The 26,843-nt window shown below is 40.3% G+C and overlaps 1 protein-coding gene across 3 annotated transcripts in view; it reads left to right on the forward strand.

The window, feature by feature from the left end:
* Positions 1–26,843, forward strand: part of zmp:0000001200 (dedicator of cytokinesis protein 9) — a 78,579-nt gene that overhangs the window by 38,746 nt on the left and 12,990 nt on the right. For all 3 annotated transcript variants that reach the window (XM_061842053.1, XM_061842054.1, XM_061842055.1), the window contains exons 3-37: positions 96–185; positions 2,972–3,054; positions 3,819–3,888; positions 5,992–6,087; positions 7,121–7,255; positions 9,902–10,076; positions 10,848–10,900; positions 11,431–11,505; positions 11,589–11,729; positions 11,992–12,204; positions 12,279–12,401; positions 14,278–14,360; positions 14,621–14,743; positions 14,875–14,954; positions 15,049–15,236; positions 15,338–15,403; positions 15,483–15,575; positions 15,649–15,772; positions 15,856–15,974; positions 16,536–16,622; positions 16,733–16,822; positions 18,625–18,740; positions 18,821–18,890; positions 19,117–19,242; positions 19,333–19,404; positions 20,372–20,518; positions 20,623–20,706; positions 21,100–21,211; positions 23,193–23,371; positions 23,470–23,586; positions 24,404–24,515; positions 24,626–24,759; positions 25,470–25,584; positions 25,667–25,733; positions 25,816–25,863. In XM_061842053.1, the coding sequence (XP_061698037.1) occupies positions 96–185; positions 2,972–3,054; positions 3,819–3,888; positions 5,992–6,087; positions 7,121–7,255; positions 9,902–10,076; positions 10,848–10,900; positions 11,431–11,505; positions 11,589–11,729; positions 11,992–12,204; positions 12,279–12,401; positions 14,278–14,360; positions 14,621–14,743; positions 14,875–14,954; positions 15,049–15,236; positions 15,338–15,403; positions 15,483–15,575; positions 15,649–15,772; positions 15,856–15,974; positions 16,536–16,622; positions 16,733–16,822; positions 18,625–18,740; positions 18,821–18,890; positions 19,117–19,242; positions 19,333–19,404; positions 20,372–20,518; positions 20,623–20,706; positions 21,100–21,211; positions 23,193–23,371; positions 23,470–23,586; positions 24,404–24,515; positions 24,626–24,759; positions 25,470–25,584; positions 25,667–25,733; positions 25,816–25,863 (3,806 nt within the window). The remainder of the gene's footprint in view (positions 1–95; positions 186–2,971; positions 3,055–3,818; positions 3,889–5,991; positions 6,088–7,120; positions 7,256–9,901; positions 10,077–10,847; positions 10,901–11,430; positions 11,506–11,588; positions 11,730–11,991; positions 12,205–12,278; positions 12,402–14,277; positions 14,361–14,620; positions 14,744–14,874; positions 14,955–15,048; positions 15,237–15,337; positions 15,404–15,482; positions 15,576–15,648; positions 15,773–15,855; positions 15,975–16,535; positions 16,623–16,732; positions 16,823–18,624; positions 18,741–18,820; positions 18,891–19,116; positions 19,243–19,332; positions 19,405–20,371; positions 20,519–20,622; positions 20,707–21,099; positions 21,212–23,192; positions 23,372–23,469; positions 23,587–24,403; positions 24,516–24,625; positions 24,760–25,469; positions 25,585–25,666; positions 25,734–25,815; positions 25,864–26,843) is intronic.

The raw sequence follows: 26,843 nt of genomic DNA on the forward strand, positions 1-26,843 counted from the left end.
TTTGGCTGCATGTTGATGGTCTTCTCTATCACATCTCGAGGGGCATTAAGACGTAGCATTTCTTTGGTGACCAAATCTCAATCTCTGTATTGCAGATTTCAACATTGAGGCGGCAAGGAAGGAGCCTCTATCCCACAGTGCCTGACAATGCAGAGAGGGAGGCTCAGAGTCTGTTCGTCCAAGAGGTAGGTACATATATATAATGCAATGTAAATAATTGTGAAACCATCACAGTGAGGACAGTCCCGGCAGTAAAATGTCAAACTACAGCTCTGTATGTTTAGTGAAACTGATAAGGCAAGACTACAGTAATTATAGGACTGGGGAATATAACACTTAGATAGATGGAAATGCTGCTCCACAAGGCTGGAATGCAATCATGAAATGTAATCATTCGTCAAAGAGTGACAGTAATGTGAGTCATTACCTAATCTGTTACGTGGATTAGCAATATTACATGTAGCACGTCCGAGAATGTCACGAATAGTGTTTATTTCACGTGAAATATAGCTGACTCTCGTCTGCAGAATGAATTAACTCATTACAGGTCATTATGCTGCATTATGACAAACTTTATGTTGGAGCATCATAGTTTTTTTTGTGTGGAGGGGTGATAAGAGTAAATCAATACCCAGATGTTCAAATACGTGGTACTTCTCTGACTGTTGCTCTTAAGAGTGCTTCCTGTGCGTCTCTTTTTAATTGGTTGAAATGCATTGTAAGATGGGAAAGGACTTTTTGTGAATGAGGTTGGAAAGACCTCACCACTTGCTTGGACCAAAAAGTAGCTAAAATGTATGTCCACAGTTTTAAAGCAGTAAAAACGTAATAAGCTAATTGAACAATTGTCTTTAAAATAGTATATTTCTGATAGTCTTGAGTTTATTTGTCTTTGGAGTGTTTTAAGTTATTGCTCGCATGCTAACATCAATGTGTGCTAAGGAACATAATGCTATGCTAAGCCAGGTTCAGCATTTTGTTGTTCAGCTTTCAATATGCAGTGGTTCAAGAACTGTTTGCACAAGATTCTATCCATTTTCTGAGCTGCTTATCCACACAAAAGTCGCAGGAGTGCTAGAGTCATGTCATGTCATTATCCAAGCTGCTTATCCTCACAAGGGTTGCAGGAAAGCTGGAGCCTATCCCGGCTAGCTTCGGGCGAAAGGCGGACTACACCCTGAACTGGTCGCCAGTCAGTCGCAGGGCGGATATCGACACCATCACTGAGCGGGAATCGATCCCACGCTGCCTGCACCAAAGCCAGGCGTGTGTATCACTACACCATCAGTGTGCTCGAGTCTATTCCTCCTAAATTCAGGCAGGCGGCCCGGTACACCCTGAACTGGTTGCCAGCCAATTGCAAGGCACATAGAAATAAACAACTATTCACAGCCACAATCACACCTCAGGACAATTTAGAGTTTTCAATCAATGCATGCTTTTGGGATGTGGGAGAAAAGCGAAGTGCCCGGAGAAAATCCACTCAGGCACGGGGAGAATATGTAAACTCTACACAGGCGGGGCTGGGATTCAGAACTATGATCCCAATGCTCTAAATAGTTGTGCCTTTAGTTGACTTTATATTTATGTAGTATTATGCAGGTGTAGGCGGCACAGTGATGCAGCTGTAAAAGCGTTGGCCTGACAGTTCTCAGGACCCGGGTTCAATCCTAGCCCTCCCTGTGTGGAGTTTGCATGCTCTGTCCGTGCTTGCATTTTCTCTGGGCATTCCGATTTTCTCCCACATCCCAAAAACATGAATGAATTGGAGATTCTAAATTGCCCCTAGGTGTGATTGTGAGTGCGACTGTTGTCTGTCTCCGTGTGCCATGCAGTTGGCTAGCAGCTAGTTCAGGGTGTACCCTGCCTCCTTCCGGATGACAGCTGGGATTGGCTCCAGCACTCCCCGCGACCCTTGTGAGGATAAGCGGCTCAGAAAATGGATGGATATATAGTTCTATATTTCCAATAAATCCTTTTTACCACCACACATTAGCATTCTGTGTGATGCCTTGAAAGACACCATAAACTGCTCCCACGATAATCAATTCATGGTCTGTATGATTATTATGTAGAATAACTATCTAGAGCAACAATAAAAACAACCCTCAAAGAAGATGGAAGATAGCTAAATAAAGTCCTGTAAGTGAGTTTTACTGAGGGTTTACCGCACAGCTCTGACCTAAAAAACTATTAGGACCATCAGCTTAGCTTTCTGAACAGTGGTCACTTTTAACCTCAAAGAAACAAAATCTGCCAGTTAGGTGTTGCTCGACACAGCTGTAAAGATCAGATCAGCACAAGCCTGTTTCTGTTTCCGACTGCTCCCTAGATTGAATTGCATTTCATCTGATATTATAAAATATCTGTTGAATAAACACCAGTGAGCCGCTCCTACCTTTCACTTTGTCCGTGAACAGATGCCTTTTTCCAAGAATTGAAGAGAAAGCACTCCCACTAGGCTTGAGCTGGGGGGATATCAGACCGAGGTGGAAACAAAGCAAATGCTCATTACTTTTCCTTATATCTGATTCATCCATTGCTTTTAGCTTTGTGTCGCGTTGTGATTAGTATACATTTTTGGACATTTCACACTGACAAAACAAATCCAGTAGGGCTCTGTGATCTGAGATGAAATGTGCTACAGAAATAAATTTGCTTTGGTTTGCTTTGGTGTTGCTGTTTACACTTTGTTAGTATAATTGTGTGGATTTTCTCTGACAGAAGAAGAATTTCTATTGGTTTATTTTTTTTTTTATTCTGATTTTTGAAATTGTGTTCTTTCATACTTTAGAAGACCTATTTATTTGATATCACTGCATTTAACTCATTACTGTGATTGCAATTTTATCTTGCAGTTGCCCGCACCCTTTTTTTCAAACGTGTAATTACGATATGTATGCTGTGTGTTTTAATCGTGTTATACTATCGTATTAGTGGTTTTTAATCAGCTTTCACTATGTCTTCTCAGTGCATTAAGACCTACAAGACAGACTGGCACATTGTCAACTACAAGTATGAAGCTTATTCAGGAGACTTCCGCCAGCTTCCAATGTAAGTCCTTATAAACTTCAGCACGCTTTATTGATGGCAGCAAAGTGGTAAAGAAAACATTCTCATGTGTAAAAGTTGCATCGCATCACACAAATACATATGTTGAAATAATAAAACGTTAACCTGCTCAAGATGGGGGAGGGGGGTTAGAATATTGTCATTGCATAATTTCAAGGAAACGCCCCACACAAACAATTCCCATTTCACTCCAGCATAGACTGGTTTCTTTTTAATGATACTCTGGATAATTTCTGACTGAGTGGAAACCACCCTCATTGTCGGGATATTGTGTCACTAGCCTGCCTTGGCCTGCCTCTTCCCTTAAGAGTCTCACTCTTACATTAATTTTAGTTGAATGGATTGTTGATGACCTTCTCGTGTCCGGCGTTTCCAAACGCTTTTACGCTTTGCAGATATTCAGGATGTTAAAACAATGCACTGTGAGGTGAGTTGGCTGTTAAAAACGTCACATGAAATCTTCAACCAGTTCTCGCTAGTACTTTTCTTTTTTTGACTCTACCGGGCAGAATACACCCTGGCATTTTTCCATGAATAATCTTAGCTTGAAATGCATTTACCAGAGTGGGCTGCTTTCTCATGACTCTTTTCATTTACAGAGTCATTAGCTCACCCTGTAAAACAACAAATGGGCCACCACTATGTATTTAAAATCATAATCCTATTTTTGTCAGAATTTCATGTAGGTTTGTCTTGTTAAAAGTTGTCTTGGTGTATATGTATTTATAATATTTCACAATTTACAGCAAAGTTTCCAGGCCTGACAAATTGGCAGTCCATGTCTTTGAAGTGGATGAGGATGTTGACAAAGACGAAGTGAGTTTCTGTCTTCTTCTTTTTTTAAACTGAGTGGATGATTTGATTTGGACTTGAAAAACAAACTGTTTATGGCAGAAGTTAATTTATTTTTGAATTTCTTTTCAGGCTTTGACTATTTAGCAGACAGCGTTAATGTATCCTGGAAATCAAGGCAAACACAATTCATTCAGGATACTGGTTGACTTACCAATATTTTCCCCTAACGAATAATGGAAATGGAAATAAATAAACCATTCCTGATTTCCTCTCTGAAGGAATTTCATGACGATGCTGCAACTGCCCAACACGAACCTCTTTCTAATTACAGCAAAATATAGTGTTTTGTTGCAAAATATAGTCTGGCATGTTTGTGGTAGTGTTGCACCAGGGCTCAACATATTTTGGAATGCATTATTCCAGCAGGGTTCTTAAGATGACTGACCACATACATCTGGAGATTAACCTCATTTTTTTTTCTTCCAAACATTGTGAATGTTTTCCTGCTTTATTGTCCTTAAATTATATTGGTTAATTCCATTTGGTATTCCGATGGTGACCAGTCAAAGGTATACACCGCTTCTTGAACAAAGTCAACAGCGATAGGCTCTTTCTTACAATTATGAGGAAAAAAATATAGAAAATGGACGGATAGACATAACTTAAAGCAAGGTAGGGAAGTAGAAAGAGCTCTAATGACTTGACACACCTGACCATCATGGGATGAATAGTGTGTGCCTTGAAAGTGCGCATCCAATAGAAAAGCTGATATTCTTTTGCTACATTTTATGCACTTGCTTGTTTGATTAGTCAGTTTCCTTTTATGCTAAACATCTCTCACTGACATTCAATAAGTCGTGACAACATTTTGGCAATTTAAATTACCATGTGCCAAGTGATTAGAACATCTGAAGTACAGTTACAAGGTTCTGGGTTCAAATCTCAGCTCCTGCCTTTTTGTGTGGGGTTTCCATATTGCCCCGTGCTTGGATGGGTTTTCTCTGAGTGCCACATCTCGTTTTGTAAAAATATGCATGTTAGGTTAATTGAAGGTTGGGTGGCAACAAATCCAATGAGGTCAGGGTGTACCCCGCCTTTCCTCCAAAGTCTGCTGGGATAGGCTTCTGCTCATCCGGGACCATCATGAGGTTGCACTGTAGAAAATTAATGGGTGGAAATCTTACCATAAAACCCCCCAAATAATGAGACCACCTTTCTTTTCACTTGGTGTGTTGTTTTTCAGCGCTAATTCAGGTCAGAGGAAATGAACCCACTGATTTGTTTGCCTCTCGGGTGTTGTCTACACAGTGACGAGGACAATCAGACCGTGAACTCTTCCAGATGGCTTGTGGATTTTGCCATTAGGACCATTGGAAACATTATGCCAGCATTTTAAAATACTTTTTTTCATGCTTTGAGCCTGAGGAAAATACAAAGGAAAAAAGACAGAAAGAGGAGGTGATGTTGGACCAGAACATCAGCATCTTGAAAGGTCATTCCAGCTTTGAAGTACCTCCAAGTCTTAGGAAAATAGTTTCTACGTTCTAAAGTTTGTGAGCGTAAAATCAATGCAAGGATGATCTAAACCAGGACTTACTGTGGAGTTCGTTCTCCCCTTCCCCCCACATTGTTTCTTCCCATGTTGCTGTACTGTATTCCTAAAGCTCTTCATCACTGATGTAACTTTTGAAATACCTTCTGGCAAAGGTCAAACTTTCCTACTGGCCCACCTCTGAAATGTGAAAACAACCTGAGATGTGTCACGATCAAGATCTCCCTATTTATTTGGGATAACACACAAAGTTTGTTTAATGTTCTCCTGCCTGCTTATTTGGACAGTGGAGTCAGACCCACACCACATTGGACTCTGTGCTGTCTCAAAGCCAGAGATCACAGGGTTTCTGCACAGTGAGGCAGTTTTTTGGCAGGCTGGCTTATTAGCATCCATGATATAATGTCCTCATACTGTACTATTGTTTAACCTTCATGATTTTGCCTATAGGGTCATTTTTGGGGGTATGTTCAAACACATAAAAGGTGACTGTACTGTCCTTCGCGTTTTAGAAGGTTGATGGGTTAGTCATGTTGAGCTGATGTTTATCTGAGTGTTGTTTTTACCTGCAGGATTCAGCCTCACTTGGATCCCAAAAGGATGGGATCACCAAACATGGTTGGCTCTGTAAAGGCAACATGAACAGTGCAATCAGTGTTACCATGAGGGTAAGAAAGGGATAAAACTGTGTTTTCAAAAGCTTTGTGCTGAATGGATGATGGCCAAAAGGCAATGAGTCTAGCTCATGAGGAAGGTACAGAGGTACCTTGAAATACAACCTGTCATTTGGCAGAATTTTTTTAATATATTTTTTTGCTTGATCTATCACGGACTTGTGATACGAATGCTGAATGGCGGCAGTGCACTCAACTCAGTTCACAAGGCTTCAAGCTGTTTATTGCCATTCCTACTGTGAAACTAATCCCAAAAAGTAAAAGACAATTACAACTTGTATATTCAAAATAACCACATAGCTCAGACTTTCAGTCCCCTTTTTTAATGCAAACGTAAATAGCACCTTTTTCACAGTACTATAACCCTCTAATCAATGTATTAAAAACAAACGGTGCAGGAAGATCTGTCGATAGCAATTGTAACAGCACTCAGTTATATATTCTACATCCACCGCAAGGAACAACTAATATTAGTACAATTCCGATTAGCTGAAACGAGTAGAGCTTTCGCAATGAGCAATTTATACAGCTGTTTGTCTTGCCTCCAAGTTTGCTGCCTCCAAATGGCCAAGGTGGCCACACCAGAAAGAGCAGTGCAGTGGCCATTTAATTTATGCAGTGTGACAAAAACTATTTAATTCTTTTATTAGATCATTGCTGTATATTTTTCTAAAGAACAAACTTAGGTTGTGCTATTTTTCCTCATTAAAATATACAGTACAACAATTTTAGTTTGGGAGAATGACCGGAACATATTGGTTACATTCTCATTCATCACATTGGGAAAATGTGATTTGAGATCCGACCTGGTTAAAATGCATCACCGCTTATTTTTTCCCAACATCCGGTGAAGTGATTGTAGCAGGCTCCTCACAATATTGACGTACTGACCAGCACTTGGCTCAGAGATAGTTATCTTTTTGGAATTTGTTAACTGCGTTGTATAGCAAAGGTGGAGACTTTAAATAACAATGAACACAGTTGCAATGTCACAGCTAAACACAAGTCTCTCTTCTTATCACATCAGTCATTCAAGAGACGATATTTCCATCTGACGCAGTTGGGAGATGGCTCTTACAATTTAAATTTCTACAAAGATGAGAAGATCTCCAAAGAGCCCAAAGGAACCATTTTCTTGGACTCCTGTATGGGTGTTGTTCAGGTAAGCCTTAGTTACATAACACTGTTTTGATCTATCAAACCACAGTGACCCTGAACTGAGGTAGCGCAGGATGTAAGCAGTACCCACCTGTGTATTAAAACACAATTTACCAGAAGTGAAAGATTGTCGGTACTGAAGTATCCTCCAGTTTCCAGGAAATAACTCCAAACCTAATTGCGCAAACACTGATTGTGATGCCACTGCAATTTTCTTTCCTGTTAACCTGAGTAGAATCTGGAAAACTTTCACTCCTCTTTACTGTCAGCTAGTAAAACAAGGTGAATGGTGAAGTCTTACAAGCACAGCCACGTTCACATCTGAATGAAGGCGGAGACTCGCTGTGTGTATTATCATATGTCATCTCAGAAGATAAACTGGGCCCACACTGACCCAATTTTCTCTGTCGGATGTCTACTGGGGAAGTCTTGATGATGGAAGGTCAAGTGTTGGCCCTGGGAGGGAGTTGGGAAGGGTGCGCTTTTTTCAAATTAATTCCTCGTTTATAAATGCTGTTGATTGTATGAATCTACCTAAAGTTTCGGAAAAGTTCACACAGTGGTGGGCTGTGCATTTGATACCTGAGCCTTGGTATGTTTTTCAACAGGTAAGCAAGGAAGAATATCTGTTTGTTGATTGTCTGTTAAATTTTGGTTTGTAAACCACTGTAATGACAAACATATTGCTGTAGATGCGGGCGTTGTATCACTTTGGGGTTAAGATCAGCACAGCTTCTGAGTAGAAGATAAAGATTAGGGGTTGAATTTCAGCTTGACCTGTTGCTTATGAGAGAAAAATGGCACCCTGGTGGATGTCGGATAAGTTTAGAAACATCACAGTTGAACAGATTAGGTAAATTATGGTATAAACAGAGTATGTGTCGTGGTACTTTGTAAAAAATGTGTGTCGTAGTTGTGAGAAAAGATTATAAATGATATGGTTAAGAAAAACCACTGATGTTCAGCTCCAGCATTTACGAAGCATTTAATAGTTGTAACTATAACTAAATTATATTTTTCCCATCAAAAGCCCTACTTATTTTATTAAAGTTTGAAGCCCACAAAAGCAAAAAACATTGGTGAAAAAATAATTCTTCTGTTTGATGTATCTTTTTACAAGAAGCTCAGTATCTCCGCTTTCTTGTCAGAAACCAATGATTCGGGTGAAACCAACCATGTTCAAGTGCTGATTAGTAAAGAACAAAAAAACTAGAGACTATTTTCTGGTGGAAAAAAAAGAGTCCTCTCTTTCTTTTAGTTGGTGTTTATATTGTCACAGAAAATTGTATTCTGTGGGTCTTGAATATCAGTCAGAACATTTTGCTCTAAAATGGCTGACAATGTGGGGAACTGCATTATGCATTCTAATGATATGCTTTGCCCTGCTGCTCAACGCAAGATCAATGTAGACGTGCTTGGATGAGTCTGCATCATATGGAACAACCTGAGACCTTGACCCATCAATCAGCCAACCCCTCTGTCAGGTCCAACAGCTATGGCATCTGACCTCACAACCCCTTTATTCTAACACGTATACCTCCGATATACTGTTTGCAATAATCACCACAGTCCCACCGGCAGTTTCTAAAATGCTGCAGTAACGGGGATAATATGACGTACAGTCAGCAAACTGTGGTCTGAGTATGAACCTGCACATGTTGCGCAATGTAGCCGCAATGGCATTTCGAGTGACATCACGCTGAGGCTCAAGCTGCTTCTGCACTTTAAGATGGCAATTGACGTATATACATATTTAGATTAAACCTGACCAATAACTGAATCCACAGTTCTAATAACACTGAGGAGAGTCATAGCTTTCAACTTGCTGTATTAGATCATAAACTCAGTTTATGAAAGTCTCGCCTTTATTTCTCTACTCAACACTCCTCCCTGTGTTTATTCAGCAAGCGAGCCTGTAGATAATATCCAACCACCTTTGCCTATACTATCACTGAAACTCTGTTATAATAACATGTTCCAACCACTGCAGTACAATCCAAAACACGACAATCCATGGAAGCCTCATAACAATTAGTTATATTTTTGTCTATTTTAACGTTCTGTGGTTGACAAACTGGAGCCCAGTCAGTCAGCAGTTTTGTTTCCGAATCTCTGCAGAGACAATGACATCACTCCTCCAGTGTTGCTTTGAGATGTAGATGGAAAAACGCTTCTATTCTTAAATCGCTTTATCCAGCTGATTTCTGTGAAAGCTTACATCTGGGTGGCCCCTCTTTCCAAAAAGTGACTCACATGTTATAGATGCTTCGTGCAGACTTAGTTGACTAGTTCGATCCAAGGGAGTGTTTGACTTAAATACTCTTTTTGTTTGTGTTGATTTTTGTTGCTTGGCAGTAATGATGATGTGAGCATTAAAGTGAAGCAAGATGCTGTTTGATAAGAGCATGATCTATTAGAATCAAATGGTTTTTTTTTAGAGATTTGGCAATAACAAGTTATAGAGTGTAAAGGTCATGGTCACATCTGGAGATCTAATATTACATTATAAATTAACTAAATCTGTGTTTAGAAAAGGTGCCAGAAAATGATGTTTTTCCATCTTTTCTCTGACTTTTTTGTACTGCCAAACTATAATCTGTCCTTCCTAATACATAAATTCATGATTTGGTAAAATCTTTCAATGCTACAGAATAACAAGGTTCGGAGGTTTGCTTTTGAGCTGAAGATGCAAGATAAGAGCGCCTATCTGCTGGCTGCAGACAGTGAAGGGGAGATGGAAGATTGGATCAACACGCTCAATAAGATCTTACACAGCACCTTTGAGATCGCGATGCAAGACAAGAGGAATGGAGACAGCCATGATGGTCAGCATGCTCATCTGTCTATCTATTTATATACTGTATGCCCTTTTTTTTGTCCTCCTTCTGGCGTTGTCCTATGAAATTCCAATTTTGTGTTACCTTGGTACCTTGTTTTTTTTTTTACGTCAACTAACAGCTCCCCCCCCCAAAAAAAAAAACATAGGGCCCATTTTCAGTTATAGGGGAAAAGGAATCTTCAAAAGGACATGCTTGAAATACAATTTTTTTGCCATAATTTTTAAAGCAGTCAAAAATATATTTTCATATGTTCAAAGTTTTTGAAACTAACACCCCCCCAAACACCCATCTGCAAATTACAGCAGAGTCCTTTTCTTTTCTACCTACTGCAGTGATTCCCAACATTTTTAGGGCCAAGTCACATAGCTTGCATTTGAAAAATCTCACACCACGCCAACAAACAAAAATGTCACAAAAAGTGGATACGAAAATCAATTATACACTTTCTTCCAACTAATAGAAGATAATTTACATGTTCCCTGTCTTTCTATGCCGCTGTCATTGACAGATGAACAAAGATACATTATTTTTAGTAAATGAGTAATATTTTGACCAATTACGTGAAATTTGATAATTTCCCACAGCACACCAGAAGAGCTCTCACAGCACACTGGTTGGGAATCACTGACCTACTGTAGATCTCTTTGTCACTGTTTTCTCAACACACGAGTAAACCAATTTGGGGGGGATTTGGTAAAGTGGGCCAGAATATCTTCCACATGTCTGACTTTAGTGATTTCTTGAATTTTTTCCTAGATGATGATCTTGGAAAGTCAGACAGTTCGTCTGGCAGTATGGACAGTTTTCAGGTACTGTAGCTTCTTTACAAATCACTTCACAACAGAAATATACAAAATAGAAATCTTATAAGTACAATAGTATTTCTTAAATTTGGATTCAGCAGTTTGTTTAGAATTTAGTGTAATGCTACATTTAATGCAGACCTCTTGTCATGGGCCTTTAACATTATATGCAAAAAAAAATTCTCTACCATGATTTGAAAAGGTTCTTGAAATGTGTTTCAATGTATTTTGAAGTAGATATTTTAGCATTTGTTTTGTGATGCAAAGTACCAGAGGATTATAAAATAGTCAATTTTTGAAGAGCAGTTAGTGGGAACTTCACTGGAAAACAGCTTGACAGTATAACCATTTGCACCACCATAACCATTTGCACCACATGAAACTGTAAAACGTAAATATGCAATTTCCAGATGTGGCCAAAAAATGTACTAATGATTAAACCACCTGACTGAAAAAGTCTGCAGTGAGGGTGTGCCTCTTGTCTAGAAATCCAGACACTTTGTCCTTTTAAATGAATCTTTTTTTTCCCCCCTCAGAGCGCAAGAGATATAGAGTCAAGGATGAGAAATGAAACAAGGTTGAAGCTTTTCACCCTTGACCCTGATACACAAGTAATTATGTCCAATTACTTTGATACGTGCAACAGTGAAAATGTAGTGTTTGTAAATTGGGCTGCTTCTGTTTTACCCTTTAGAAACTGGATTTCTCAGGAATAGAACCAGATGTCAAGCAGTTTGAAGAAAAGTTTGGCAAGCGTGTGCTCATTAACTGCAATGACCTTTCGTTTAATCTGCAAAGCTGTGTGGCTGAGAATGAGGAGGGACCAACAACAAATGTGAGTTTCCTATCACAGTAGACCACAAGTCCCAGAAATCTAATTATCCACATGAGTAAATACGTAAGACAGGTGGATGGTCTTTGCTTACTGTTTGCTCCTCAGAGACTATTAACATAGCAACCAGAAAATTGTTCAGATACCAATTTCTTCATTCGAAACTGTCCTGAAAGAGCTCATTTTGCCTTCCTCCAATGAGACACAAACGTGTGTTTGTGTTGCTTATCAGAAAATTTCAGCTTTTTTTCCCTTCCATCTCCAGGTGGAGCCATTCTATGTGACCCTTTCACTGTTTGACATTCAAAACGGAAGGAAGATCTCATCTGACTTCCACGTGGACCTCAACCACCCATCTGTCAGGGGCATGATGCCCAATTTTGAGAGTCAGTATATAAATGGCGGGGGAGAGATTATCCCTGAAGGTCCACGATTGATCCACGGAGTGCCAGACACAGTCATGCGCTATCCTCGACAGGTAAAAAAAAAAAGTCTGTCAACACCTTTTATTTATTGCCATTTAAGTTGACTAATTGAAATTGTAATCGATAGGGAGTGTTTTCTGTAACATGCCCTCATCCTGATATATTCCTGGTGGCTCGCATTGAGAAGGTGCTGCAGGGAGGAATCAATCACTGTGCCGAGCCTTACATGAAGAATTCTGACTCCACCAAGGTAAAGGCCGAGAGCCCAAGACCTTATCAAACTAATCTACATTACAAATGGATTTTGAGTTAAGTGTTGGCCAGCATTGACCTTGTTTATATCGTCACTCCTGTTAAGATAATGTAACAATGTCTTTCCATATGATGTAGTTGTATACAGGCTTCATTGAATATTTACACCACCTTTCACAGAGATTTTTTGGAATGTATCATTAAGTGCTTATATGCAGACTGTTTGCAATTATCTTTTTATCAATTACAATTTCAAAAAGGAATGAGAAGTTTCCAACTGAATTCTCATTTTTAAAAATTTGCGCTAGCACACTTGGCAATTGCATTCAACAGCTAAAACAAAATGTAACGCGAGTAAAGAACTAGACTTTTATATCTCAATCTTACCTGAGCCATCACCTTATCGTGGTGGACGGGTTTGTGTGTCATGATGATCCTCGGAGTCAAGATATCTGAGGATTTTCGCCCTTGGTCGGGGTTACCCATTACAAATAGGTCCTAGGTGAGGGACCAGAGAACGCTCATCTTAAATTACCCCTAATTATGCTAAAAATAAATGGACCGAAGTTTCCTCTGCCTGGACGTGAATCACCTCGGCCCCCTTCTGAAGCCAGGCCTCGAGGTGGGTCTCGAAGGTGACCTGGTGAAGGTGGCCTGGTGGTTCTGTCTACACTCATGTAGCCCCGCCTGGCACAGGCCAAAGAGGCATTGTGTGCCCCACTTCCCATGACCTCCTCACTTGTGGGCAGCCCCAAGGGGGTCAGGTGCGTAGTAAGATGGGTGGCAGCCTTGGCAGTCCGACCCCTGGCCACAGGGAGTCTCGGGAGGTGGAATGTCACCACTCTGGCAAGGAAAAAGGCTGAGCTAGTGTCCGAGGTTGAGACATTCTGACAGATATAATCAGGCTCACCTCCACACACAGCCTGGGCAATCCTCTAGAGAAAGGTTGGACACTTTTCCACTGGAGTTTCTCATAGTGAGAGATGCTGTACAGGTTATTACTTATAAACCTATTACCCTGGAGTTGATGCCTGTATTTTGAAGTTTACTCCATTGGACAAGCGGGTCGCCTCTTTGCCTTTGGTTGGAAGGACAGGTCCTGACTGTTGTTTGTGCTGATGCACCAAACAGTAGTTCAGAATACTCACCAATTTGGGAGTTCCTGGAGGGGGTGCTGGAGAGCGCTCCTGTCGGGAACTTCGTCGTTCTGCTGCGTACTTAAACCCTCATATGGGCAATGGCAGTAAGACCTGGAAGGGTGTTATTGGGAGGAATACCCCCACCACCACACACCAAAACCACAGCCCAAGTGGTGTTCTGTTGGACTTCTGTGCGTGTCATGGACTGTCCATTAGGAACCCTATGTTCAGACGAGGACACCCTAAGCCATAGTCATATGATCAATTAAGTTGTCACATAATAGGACCTGCAGCCGCATTCCTTCCACCCCCGAGAGAGGGATGGAGGCTGTCAGAAGAAGCTTCAACTCCCACCTACGGTAGAACTTTGCCCACCCTCCGGGAGAGGTGGAGGACATCGAGTCCAAGTAGACCATGTTCCATGCCTCCAGTGATGAGGTGGCCGACCGGAACTGTGGCCGTAAGGTTGTCTGTTCCTGTCGCGGTGGCATTCCCCGAATCCAGTGGTGGACACCAGCAGTATGGGATGGCATCAATGTGAAAGAGTCCTTGGCCTTTTTGTCCTGTGGGATTCCAGAGGTAGCTGATGGGTACTGAATGGGAAAACAGCTTTGTTGGTCAATGAAGCATAAACACAAAATCTAAAGTTGTAGCATATCTCCGAATTCACTTTTCAGTGTCTTTGAGATGCAGAATGTGTTTAACCGTAGCTGTGTTTGCATGTAATCCCTACAGGTGGCTCAAAAAGTCCTGAAAAATGCCAAGCTGGCATGTAACCGCTTGGGCCAGTACCGGATGCCTTTTGCTTGGTCAGCAAGGTAATTTCTTTTTCTTTTGACTTGAAGCTGTATAGCTGCAACCTTATATTATAAGAACACATTGTGGATACTGTCTTCAGTATAGTACACCCTGCAGTTACAAATTCCCTTCCATTTAAACGTTAATGGATTCACATACACTTTATTGACAAATATTTGGGGAAAACCATTTTTTGTAATTGTATCCCACCATGGGAACCCATGGATACACTGGTATTGATAGTCAATTGTCGGTGCTGACTTTACACTTTTTCTTCCAGGCCTTTGTTCAAAGATGCTTCTGGGACCCTTGACAAAAGTTCTCGGTTCTCACCTTTGTACAGACAGGACAACAACAAACTATCCAATGAAGACATGCTCAAACTGTTGGCTGACTTCAGAAAGTTCGTCAATTTATTTTTCAGTTGTTGTTTTAAATATCAGTTGGAACACTGCCAGTTGTATCAAAAATAAAATGTTCACATTGCTAATTACATCAATCTATTAGCAGATGTGTAACTTTGTTAAATTTCAGACCAGAGAAGATGGCCAAGCTGCCTGTGATCCTCGGAAACCTTGACATTACCATCGACAACGTTGCGCCCGACTTGGCCAGTAAGGATTCGAATGTCACTTCTTGGTCGAATCAGATGTAGCTCATGTTTCCTGCCAATTGTTTATGTACTTTCCGTCCGTGCTGCTTCTATAGATTGTGTTACCTCATCCTACATTCCTGTGAAGCAGTTTGATGTGAGTGAGAAGAACCCAGTCTTCTTTGAGGTGGAGGAGTTTGTGCCATACATAGCCAAATGTTCCCAACCTTTCACCATCTACAATAATCACCTCTACGTCTACCCCAAATTCTTGAAGTACGACGGCCAGAAGTCTTTTGCGAAGGTATCACAAGGATGGAAAGAATTGTTTTTAACCCGCTAAAATACCCTCAACTCCAATATTCTTAGTAGTAAACCTTGTGCCTTGATGTGTCCTAACAAAAGGCTAGAAACTTGGCTGTCTGCATTGAGTTCATGGACTCAGATAATGAAGATGCTTTACCACTTAAGGTAAATTTATCTCGGTGTGAAAACAAACAACATTGCCACCTCACACAAGCTTTAACCAGCCATTGCCATTATTCCACAGTGCATCTATGGGCGGCCTGGAGGACCTCTGTTTAGTAAAAATGCCTTTGCTGCGGTATTACACCATCAGCAGAACCCGGAGTTCTACGATGAGGTAATTAGTATATAAATACAAATAAATAAATTGAGTCCACGTCAGAATGTTTGCGTGAATTTTTCTCTCACAGTTTAAGATTGAGCTCCCAACCCAGCTCCATGAGAAACATCATCTGCTCTTCACTCTCTACCATGTCAGTTGTGAGAGCAACAGCAAAGCCAGCACTAAAAAGAGAGAACAGGTTGAGACGCAAGGTAGCCAAATCCCATAATATCCTTGCGCTTTCGAAGTTCCCAGTGAAATTGCTGCACTCTTTACATTCCGCATCCATTCTCAGTGGGTTACGCCTGGCTTCCTCTCCTGAAAGACGGACGTGTGATCATGAACGAGTGTCACATCGCTGTGGCAGCCAATCTGCCCGCTGGATATCTCAGCTACCAGGAGGGTGCAAGCAAGGTAACTGCTCACTGTTCACGTCTATTACTCTCACACGTACCTGCACAATTGAAGGAGAATACATGACCTGCACTTTAGACCGAGCTTAAGATTGCGGATTGCGACTAAAACTAATAATCGTGAATAAATTAGTCGGCGACCCGCACTAACACGTGGCATTTGAGCTTCAGACAACGGAGAAACTGCAACCCCTCGTGTCTAATTAATAAACAATAAATAAATACATGTTTTGCAGCTTTACTTATACATTACTGTATCTTAATTTTTTATGGAACTAGGAACAACACAATGTGATCATCAAGGAAGGAGTGGATTGCTCTGGCCACTGTAACTATATTATCGTAGTACAAATACCAAGTGAGAAATAAATTACATTTGTTAATTGTTCAAAAATGACAATACTGTATGTGTATTATTGTGGTTGGTTTTTGCATTTCCTGACAGTTCCGGGGTTCAGGAGGTTAAAATCTCAGTTGGTGTTCCCCAGGCTTGTTTGTTTTTGACCCCATTTTAGTATATAAAATATGAGGTAATTGTTAATATCTCATTTTGCACTTTTAGCATTCAGGTCCAGAAGTGAAATGGGTGGATGGAGGCAAACCTTTGTTTAAGGTGTCGACCCACCTCGTGTCCACCATTTACACACAGGTTGGTTTATTTTTACTGTGTGTAATGTGACCGATTCCCCAGATCTCAATTGAGTACTTTTTACTCCAGTATACCTCACAGTGAATTGACAAGCCTTCTTTGTGTTCCAGGATCAACATTTGCACAATTTCTTTCATCACTGTCAGAGCATAGCATCGTCACCTCAGGGACAAGGAGGTGAACTAGTCAAATACCTGAAGGTTAGTAAATGTATTTTTTTTTAAATCCCCGTTTGAATGTTAGTTATGATGTAATTATAATTACGTGGCCATTGCATTACATGTGTGCAGGCTCAGAATTGTCTCAACTTGATGTCGTCCTATTCCTGGAATTTTAAATGGCATTAAATAACACATTTTCCCCCTTGTGTCACCTTTCAATCAGGCAACCACAGACAAAACAAACTTGACTCACCATGATTCATACAACAGTATCTACCGCGTTTTGAAATGCAGTGGTTATAAAAAGTTTAGACTCTCCCATTTAAATGCTAAGTTTTTTTGGTCAGCTATACAAAAATGATAAAAAATGGGGAAAAAACTATCCATTTGTGTGTCTTATGAGCTATAGAAGTAAAATATATATATTTTAAAACTTTTCCGTGGGGAGGAGGTTTTATTAAAAAAAAAAAAAATAACCTGGCAAAGGTGGTTGCAGAAGTGTACACATACTCCTATAACTGACATGTGTCTGTGTTCTGAATTAATCAACAATATACAAACATTCATTTGAATGTGCTTTGGATTAACCCCAAAGAAATTAAACCTGTTCTAGTAGGCTTTTCCTGACATTTTTTGCTTTCAATAATAAGGCCAACAGTGTTGTGTGAACAGTGACTGCTGTTTTGAACTGTTCATAATTCCCTCCACGGGCAACAACATTGAATACACTAATCCGCTCCAAAACAAGCAATGTGTGAGATGAGACGGGCAGCAACACCTCATGCAATTTGAATGACAAACTGCATTTCTACTCCACAACAAACTTTTCAGCCAGTCATCCATTTTCTATAGGGTTCATTCTTGTTAAGTTCACTGGTGAGCTAAAGCCTAACTAAGTTGACAGTGGGCAAGTGCACACTGGATCGAGTTCACGCACAGCAGGGGTCTCAAACTGGCCTGCGGGCCATTTGCGGCCCGTGATTTGATATTTTATTAATATAAAGTATAATGGTAGTGCGGCCCTCAAGTTTTATATGGATAGCAGTTTTGCAGTATTGTGTGCGGAGCAGACCAATCACGGTGGGATAGATGGCTATATACATCGACCGGGCTTGATGCAAGCAGAGAAACAGTTTTCAATGAGAAAGTTACAGCAGTGTTGCCAAGGAGAGATTTTTTTTTTTAGAAGTTTTGCACAAAGCTTGTAAACACCAGCGTTCTTCATCTTATTTTGTGTTAAAAAAAAAAGATGTTTGAGAAGATAGGATTGTTTTTCATTTCTAATTGAAAATACACATAAGTCCATGTGCGCTGAGGCTGCGACCCAGCCTCAGCCAGACTGCCTCCAGCGGCCCCAAGGTAAATTGAGTTTGAGACCCCTGACGTACAGTATTGGAAAACAACTATTCAGTCACAGTTGGAGTTCTCAAAAAAAAAAAAGAACAAAAAAATGGTAGACATTGAAGCATTTTTATCTTTTGGAAGAGGAAGTCCTGTGTAAACCCTAAATTCTTACTTCATTTTGCTGGTGTACCTGTTATTATGGCCACTTAATTCCCTGCCTTTTGAAGACAGTTATCATACTTAATTTGCTTCTGATGCTAATCAGTTCACTGCCCTACCCACACTTCATGTTAATAATATGGTGGTCATTTTTGTACATGTTCACATTCTTTATAGAGACCAAAAATATCCCAGTTGACTGAGCTAAGACCCGAAATTGTAGACCAGAGTTGCACCACACCTCCTGACGCCTCCACAGGATCATCACTATAGATAATGGACGAATGGTTTCTGTAATTATACTTCTCAAACATGCCTCTTTGCCTCTGTCCCATCAGAGTCTGCATGCCATGGAGAGTCACGTGATGATCAAGTTCTTGCCCACGACGCTGAATCAGCTGTTTAGAGTGCTGACCAGTGCCAGCCAAGAAGACGTGGCAGTCAACGTCACTAGGCAAGTATCTTTGGCATGTAGCTTCTGTGCAGAAGAACCCCTGGATCAGACCTTCACACCTTTTCTTGATGCCTTTGTAGAGTCATGATCCACATTGTAGCCCAGTGTCATGAGGAGGGATTGGAGCACTACCTGAGATCATATGTCAAGGTTAAAAAAAAAAAGAACTGCTTATTGGTGTACTTTTCATCACACTGTCAATCTTTTTATCTATCTATTGTTCTACCTATCCAGCTCTCCAGCGTTCTATCTCTCAACCTCTCTCTAACTATATCTCTCGTTAAATGTAAATTTAATTGATAGATGGATCTCTCGATCTAGTTAGCTATCTCATGCAATTCCTCTGGAAACTTCTTCATTGTTACTGTTTTTCCAGTTTGTTTTCAAGACTGAGCCATACACAGTGTCCACCACCCAAACCATGCACGAAGAGCTGGCTAAAGCCATGACCGCTATCCTGAAGCCTTCCACTGACTTCCTCACATGTAATAAGCTGCTCAAGGTGTGATATAGTGGCGCTTTTAAAAAGAGATTTGTGTGGCTGCACAGTCTATAATTATGCTTTCATCTTTCTTGTTTCTCTTTCCTCCAGTACTCCTGGTATTTCTTTGAAGCCTTAATCAAGTCCATGGCCCAGTACTTGATTGAGAGTTGTAAAGTGAAGGTAAATTTGCTCACAAGGTTGGGACACGAGTTGCAGTTGAATCAGAGGTGTATGCTTTCGTCTGTCTCATGACAGCTCATCCCCTTGGCTTTTAGTCTAACAACATGTCAAGTCTTGTGGATAGCTACAGCACCACACTCAAAGTACCAGCAAATGTATTCAACACTTACTCACTGTGTAGTTTAATTTGCTGCTGTTGTTCATAACCCATAAAGCAACCACATCCATCTGTTTTCCATTGACTTTATCGGTTGTCCACTGTGATCAAGTGAGTCTTGTACAACAGGATATTTCATTTGTTTGGAAACAGCTTTGTCATGATAGCGAAAACAAAGATTTGCAGAGAGAGAGAGAGAGAGAGAGAGAGAGAGAGAAATTAATAATGACTAATATTGTCAAATTTAATGAGTGGTACATTTTGCTTTCACATACCCCAATTATGGGTTTTTGATTTACTCGCCGTCTGTTTCTCAAATCTGTTTGAAAATTTAAGATACGAGAAAGGCTCGGATATGCTACCGCTTGAGTTAAGTGAAAAAAAATTGAGACATCGAGGTACTGTAATGCCCTCGCATGTGTGCATTGAGCTATAGTCATCCATACGCTTTCACCTGTTTATTAAATGGGACAAAGTTAAACAATTAGAAAATAAGAAAACTCGCAGTGACACTCAGACGTGCACACACAGGTTGGCTTGAACCAGCCAATCTGACTCCATTCCCCTTAAAAGCACACATGGATCATGCAATATGTGCAGTAATAACACCTTATAGTATTGATGTATTTATTTAGATTCTCTTTTATTTTGTGTTTTTGTAATACAATAGGGTATTTTTCTGTTTTAAAAACACAAAAATATGTTGGAGTTTATTGTGGGGTTAATGGCATTTCAATTCATTTCAATGAGGAAAATGGAGTACAAAGCAGTGCGAGTCTCTCTCAGCAATATTCTGGTTGTGCCCATCAGCTGTCCCGGAATCAGAGATTTTCAGCATCCTTCCATCACACTGTTGAGACTGTGGTCAACATGATGATGCCTCACATCACTCAGAAATACAAAGACAATCTAGATGCAGCCAGGAACGCCAACCACAGCTTAGCTGTCTTCATCAAGGTGTACTTACCAGTGCATGGCATTTTAACTTGAGTTCCACACATTTTTCTTCCCAATTTTTACATCTCGTTTGTAAATATTGACAAAATCATCACTCCTTGTAGCGCTGTTTCAACTTGATGGACAGAGGTTTTGTATTTAAACAAATCAACAACTACATCAACTGCTTTATGCCCGGAGATCCAAAGGTATGTACTTGTATCATTGTTAATTAAGATGTTTTGTTTTTATGGCAGGATAATTGCAAATTCACTTACCGTATTTTCCGCACTATAAGGCACACCGAAAAGGCTTTAATTTTGTCAAAAGCCGGCGATGCAACTTATAATCCGGCGCGGTTTATATATGGATCAATATTGAGCCATTAGTCCATCTCCATCTAAAGGCTGCATAATGTAACCCCTGCCTCTATTATAGCGTCTATTCTATGCGCCTTATAATGCGGTGTGCCGTATATATGAAAAAAGTTTTAAAATAGGCCATTCATTAAAGGTGCGCCTTATAGTGCGGAAAATACGGTACTTGTCCATGCTTTTCACAGCTTTTCACCCACATGTTTTGTTTACTGTTGTTTGTAACAGACGTTGTTTGAGTTTAAGTTTGAGTTCCTGCGTGTTGTGTGCAACCACGAGCACTATGTTCCCTTAAACCTGCCCATGCCTTTTGGAAAGGGACGAATACTGAGATTTCAAGGTAAGCGAGTTAGGATCAGTGTTGAAATTTTACTACATTCTTGTGTGAAGCCAATTGAATATTTTTTGTTGTTGCATTTTCTGACTTTGCTTTCCTGTTTTTCTTCATTTCTTTTGTCATGTATCTTTATAATCTCTTTAAGATACAGTGGAGTCATACGATACTCCAGTAGGTAGGTGAAAGGTTTCCTGCTTGCATGCCAGGACATTTAAATCGGATAATTCTGCCTTGAGCCCAGAATGTACCAAAATCCCTTTGAATATCTGAATCCAATCTAGTATAGTGTCAAATAGTGAATGATTGAATGAAGCCAGTCCTTCTTGAATGTAACAAAATGTACGATCATCCATTTCTAGAAAATCAAACACTACTTTCAATGGTAACATGTTTGCAAATGTAATATTTAAACAGCTATGTAAGCATTTTAATTCAATTACAATGCTTTTAATTGTTGCCAATGCTATGACCAGATGACCCTTCTTAATCACATACCCGTTTGTACTCAATCATCATTGTTAATTAAAAAATGCAGCTCCCCCTCACTATAGAAACATAAATCTCAACAATGATTTTCATTACTATTATTGTTTTTATGAAGTATATTAATTGGAAAAGAATGACATATTACAGGCCACAACATGAGGTACACCTGCACAATCTGATGTTATCCAACACAGGTGCTGCCCATTTAATGTTGATAATGGTTCATCTTGAGTGACAGCCTGAATTAAGTATCCATTATTTATCCATCCATTTTCTGAGCCACTTATCCTCACAAGGGTGGCAGGAGTGCTGGAGCCTATCCCAGCCAACTTTGGGCAGGAGGTGGGGTACACCCTGAACTGGTTGCCAGTCAGTCACAGGGCACATCGAAACAAACAAGCATTCGCACTCACAATCATACCTGGGGGCAATTTAGAGTCTCCAATTAATCTTCCATGTTTTTGGGATGTGGGAGGAAACCGGAGTGCCCGGAGAAAAACCTACTCAGGCATGGGGAGAACGTGTAAACTCCACACAGGCAGGCCGGGATTTGAACCCCGGTCCTCAGAACTATGGGGTGGACGCTCCAACCAGTTGCTCCACCGTCCCGCAGTATATTATTTATAATATATATAATATATAATTTGAGGCCCTGTAGCTCAGTGGTTAGAGCACTGGTTTGGTAAACCAGGGGTTGTGGGTTCGTATCCCACTGGGGCCTCAACTCCCTGAGAAGGGTTGCGTCAGGAAGGGCATCCGGCGTAAAAATTGTGCCAAATATATATGTGCGTTCATCTGAGATGACACGCTGTGGCGACCCCGAAAGGGACAAGCCGAAAGAAACTTACTTACTTACTTATATATAATATATAATTTCTATTATGAATTGCATCTTACTATTTTGGTTATTTTGTTTTGATTGGCGAGACAAGCCAAGCAAAACTAAACAGAAAAAAACTTCAATTTTGACACACAAACCACAATTATTGTACTCCTTACTTTGTGTAGGTATATGTCCTTTTGGGCATTTTTTTCGATATTGATATTCAGCTTTGGTCCATGGAGTAGTTTGCTCTTTGTACTCACTAGTAAGGCAATTATGCCCTCTATTAGAACACGCTAGTAGAATAATTTTCATAGTAATATTTGTTTTTCCAACTATTGTATGGCTGGAAAGCCATTTGAGCATTTATTCAATATTATTGTTATCCATCTTGAGGTCGTACTAGTAGATCAAAATTGGCACTAATAATGGGAAAAAAAATACTAGTAAGACATACTCTACTAGTGTCCCCAGTTGTGTTACTACTGAGGACAAAGGTGTTCATGTAAGGTTTCATTTTCTGGTTGCAGTCTGCATATCTCCCAAGCTTTAAGATGTTGGTTTCTGATTTAATTATGTCAGATTGAAATGAGATTTGAAACATTTTATTTGCACTGATTGCTTAATGTTGTTTCCTGTGCCCTAATCTCTTCTGCCCACACTTCCTCCCCTCAGACCTCCAACTGGATTACTCGCTGACTGATGACTTTTGTAAGAACCACTTCCTGGTTGGGTTGCTTCTCCGAGAGGTCAACGCAGCCCTGCAGGAGTTCAGGGAGATTCGACAGATAGCAATCCAGGTGCTAAAGAACCTGATGATAAAGCACACGTTTGACGACCGCTATACCTCAAAAGTAAGTGCCGTGGTCTTGCCTTAGGGCTTGTTCACAGACTGGCCTTTGTGTCAGATTGTTGTTGGAGACTGCTGCTGAGTGATTCGCGTGTTTGCCAGAGTCAGCAGGCGAGGTTGGCGACCCTCTACTTGCCTCTGTTTGGTTTGCTGCAAGAGAATGTCAACAGGCTGAATGTGAAGGAAGTTGCCCCTTTCCCCATCAACCTCTCTAACAATGTAAGGGCGACACCCATCGGCATGTTCTGGACTTGCATGTAACCTCATCGACACAACCATTACACAAATCTGCAGTGTTCCCTGTACTGTGCTTGTTTATGAATCCTTAAAAAAAATAAATCCTCACATTCATTTTCTGTACTGAAGATCCTTACTGGGGTCAGTTACACGCTTGACTGGTTACTACTGAATTACAGAGCACAAATGACAAGCAACCATACCCACTTACATTCACACCTATGGATAAGTCAGTCTTCAAAAAGCTGTTTTACTACTCACCTGACCAATCATACCAAATGATCAGTTTTGCCTTTAGCTATTTCAACCTTTTGAAAGACTGATATTTTAAATATTTATTTCTATTATATATAGCACGTTTTGTTAACTTCAAACTCAAAGGTGTGCGATTGCACCATATACAGATTACATATTAGTAGTACAGTAGTTGCAATGGTAATAGTTCCCATTTTATGCAATATTTCCATCCACTGGAAAAAAATGCAGTGAAACTACACACAAAAAAAGCAATTAATCCAATTTCTCTAAAACTGTCGAGCAATGTACTGTATTTTTTTTCAATAATATTTTTATCATTATGAGGCTATTTTTTTGTTTTGGAAAAACCATAAAACAACTTCCAAACACCAAGTTTATCATTCACCATTTTTGAAAGGGGATGACTTTGATGCACCTCCTGTATTGAGTCATATTACGCAGTGTAAAAGTACTTAAGGTCACTCGTCAGGGTATTTGGCTTGCAAAACGGTTATGCTGTTCATCCTGGTTGCGTACATTAAAATCAGTTTGTTTCTTTCAGAATGGAAGAGAAGATTCCCTCCTCACTAATGCTTTGATGACACCGCCCAGATCAAGCACTTTTTTGGACACAAGCTTGCACAAAGATGTTTTTGGAGTCATTTCTGGCACTGGTGAGATGAAAAAAAAACTAAGAGAGGAAAAATGGGGAAATGCAATACAGTAAGTTTCACAATAATAATAATAGCACTCTAACAATAATAAATCCTCCTATTTCTTCCAGCCTCCCCACACACATCCTCTACACCGAATGTTAACTCTGTGCGCCACGCAGACTCGCGAGGTTCCCTCATCAGCACCGATTCTGGCAACAGTCTGCCTGAAAGGAATACGGAAAAAGCCAACTCTTTAGACAAGGTACATTTCACGCACCTCTGCAAGGATCACTGACATCACTCAAATTTGTCCGCTGGGGCTGATGGTGCCCAAGTTGCTTTGTTTGCATTTGTTTTGTCTCAAATGCATGTCAGATGTCGGGGTGCATTTGTACCACTTTTTCCCAACAGAATATGAGTTTTGTTTTTTGTTTTTTTACCCACAGAAAAATGTTAGTCCACTTGCTTGGGAGGTATAGTGCTGTGAAAAAGTATCGGCGGCCTTCTCAAATTCTTATATTTTTGCATATGTTCTTCACTTAAATGCTTAAGATAATCCTACAAATGTAAATATCAAATACAATATAACCCAAGTGAACTTAAAATTTGTTTTTTAAACCATTTCCTTTTTGAAGGAGAAAATTCCATTACCTTGCCCTGTGTAAAAAAGTATTTAGCACCTATGTTAAATAATGAATTAATTGTCTCAACACCATTTGTGCTTATTTTTCTCTGAACACACCCAAGCCGAATTACCTCCAGACCTGTTCAGTCAATAAATCACTTAAACAGAATCCGTGCTGACAAAATAAAGTTAGACAAAAGATCTAAAAAAGCAGCAATAGAATTACCTGATCCCCCAAAATTCCAGAACAATAGACCGTTGGTAGACTTACAGCCATAAGCCATATTGCTTATGGCTGTAAGTCTTCAAATGTCTATAAGTAGTGTTGTAATGTTTGTCTGTCACAGAGCCAGCCCGCCTCATCACTTGGCAGCTCCCTTCTCCGATGTGATAAACTTGAGCAGGCAGAGATCAAGAGCTTCCTCATGTGCTTCCTACATGTGCTCAAAAGCATGTCTGAGGGTAAGATGTTTTGCCCCCTCACTTGTTTACACCCAAACTAGACTAAATACATCTTACTGAATGTAACCATGCCGCCCTCTAGATGCTTTGTTCACATACTGGAACAAAGCTACATCTGCTGAGCTAATGGACTTTTTCACACTTGTCGAGTAAGACGTCTCAACATCCTCATTTTGAATTGTGCTGTTTATTTTATTTGTAAGGTCTAGTTTTCCTTTTTTTTCCGCTCAGGGTGTGTCTTCATCAGTTCAGATACATGGGAAAGCGATACATCGCAAGGTAATGCTGTTTAGCGTGTGATGCAAGAATTGCGTCTTTGAGATTATTTTTTTGTACTAACTTTTTGAAGAATTTTGACTGTCAAGGCCACATGCATGTAACTTTAAACATTAATTGTACATAAAATCCATAAGCAGTGGTCTCTTTTTGCCTCATTATTGGGTGATTTATAATGCATTAATATTTATGGTCATAATTTGCACTGGTATAGAAGATTTACACCGAGTGGGGTTTTGAATAATATTTTTGATTGTGCAGATGTAATGCAGTACGGTGGTGCAGCTGGATAGCGTTGGCCTCACAGTTCTGAGGACCAGGGTTCAATCCCGACCCTCCATATGTGGAGTTTGCATGTTTTTCCGTGCCTGCGTGGGTTTTCTTCGCGCACTCCAGTTTCCTCCCACATCCCAAAAACATGCAACATCAATTGGACACTCTAAATTGCCCCTAGGTGTGATTATGAGTGCAGCTGTTTGTCTACATGTGCCCTGCGATTGGTTGGCATCCAGCACAGGGTGTACCCCCCCCTCCTGCCCATTGACAGCTGGGATAGGCTCCAGCACCTCCACGACCCTTGTGAGGATAAGCAGCTAAGTAAATGGACGCATGGACAGATGTAGTAATGTGTCCTATGAGTAGAAATGTGAGAAACTTTGACTTCCAATTTGTGAAAGCAAATTAAAAGATACGATTGAACAGAGAGCTGGCGGAACTTGTGAAATGAGAGGACACTTCCAGCAAAGATGGCAACCATGCTTACTTGTCCATGTTACTCTTTAATGGGTTACTGCATGTAATGATGGTACTGATATATGCTCAGATAGGCACCATCCTCTGGAATAACTAAAAAAGCAGCAAAGGGACCCATCAAAGGCTGACAAAAAATGGCATACGTCTTAATTATTTGTTGTACTGTGATTCATTTCGGGTCTCCGGGTATAAACACTCAATGTAGTCATGACTAAATAACAGCATGAATC

Source organism: Syngnathoides biaculeatus, chromosome 14 (assembly GCF_019802595.1).
Source record: "Syngnathoides biaculeatus isolate LvHL_M chromosome 14, ASM1980259v1, whole genome shotgun sequence".
Taxonomy (NCBI): domain Eukaryota; kingdom Metazoa; phylum Chordata; class Actinopteri; order Syngnathiformes; family Syngnathidae; genus Syngnathoides; species Syngnathoides biaculeatus.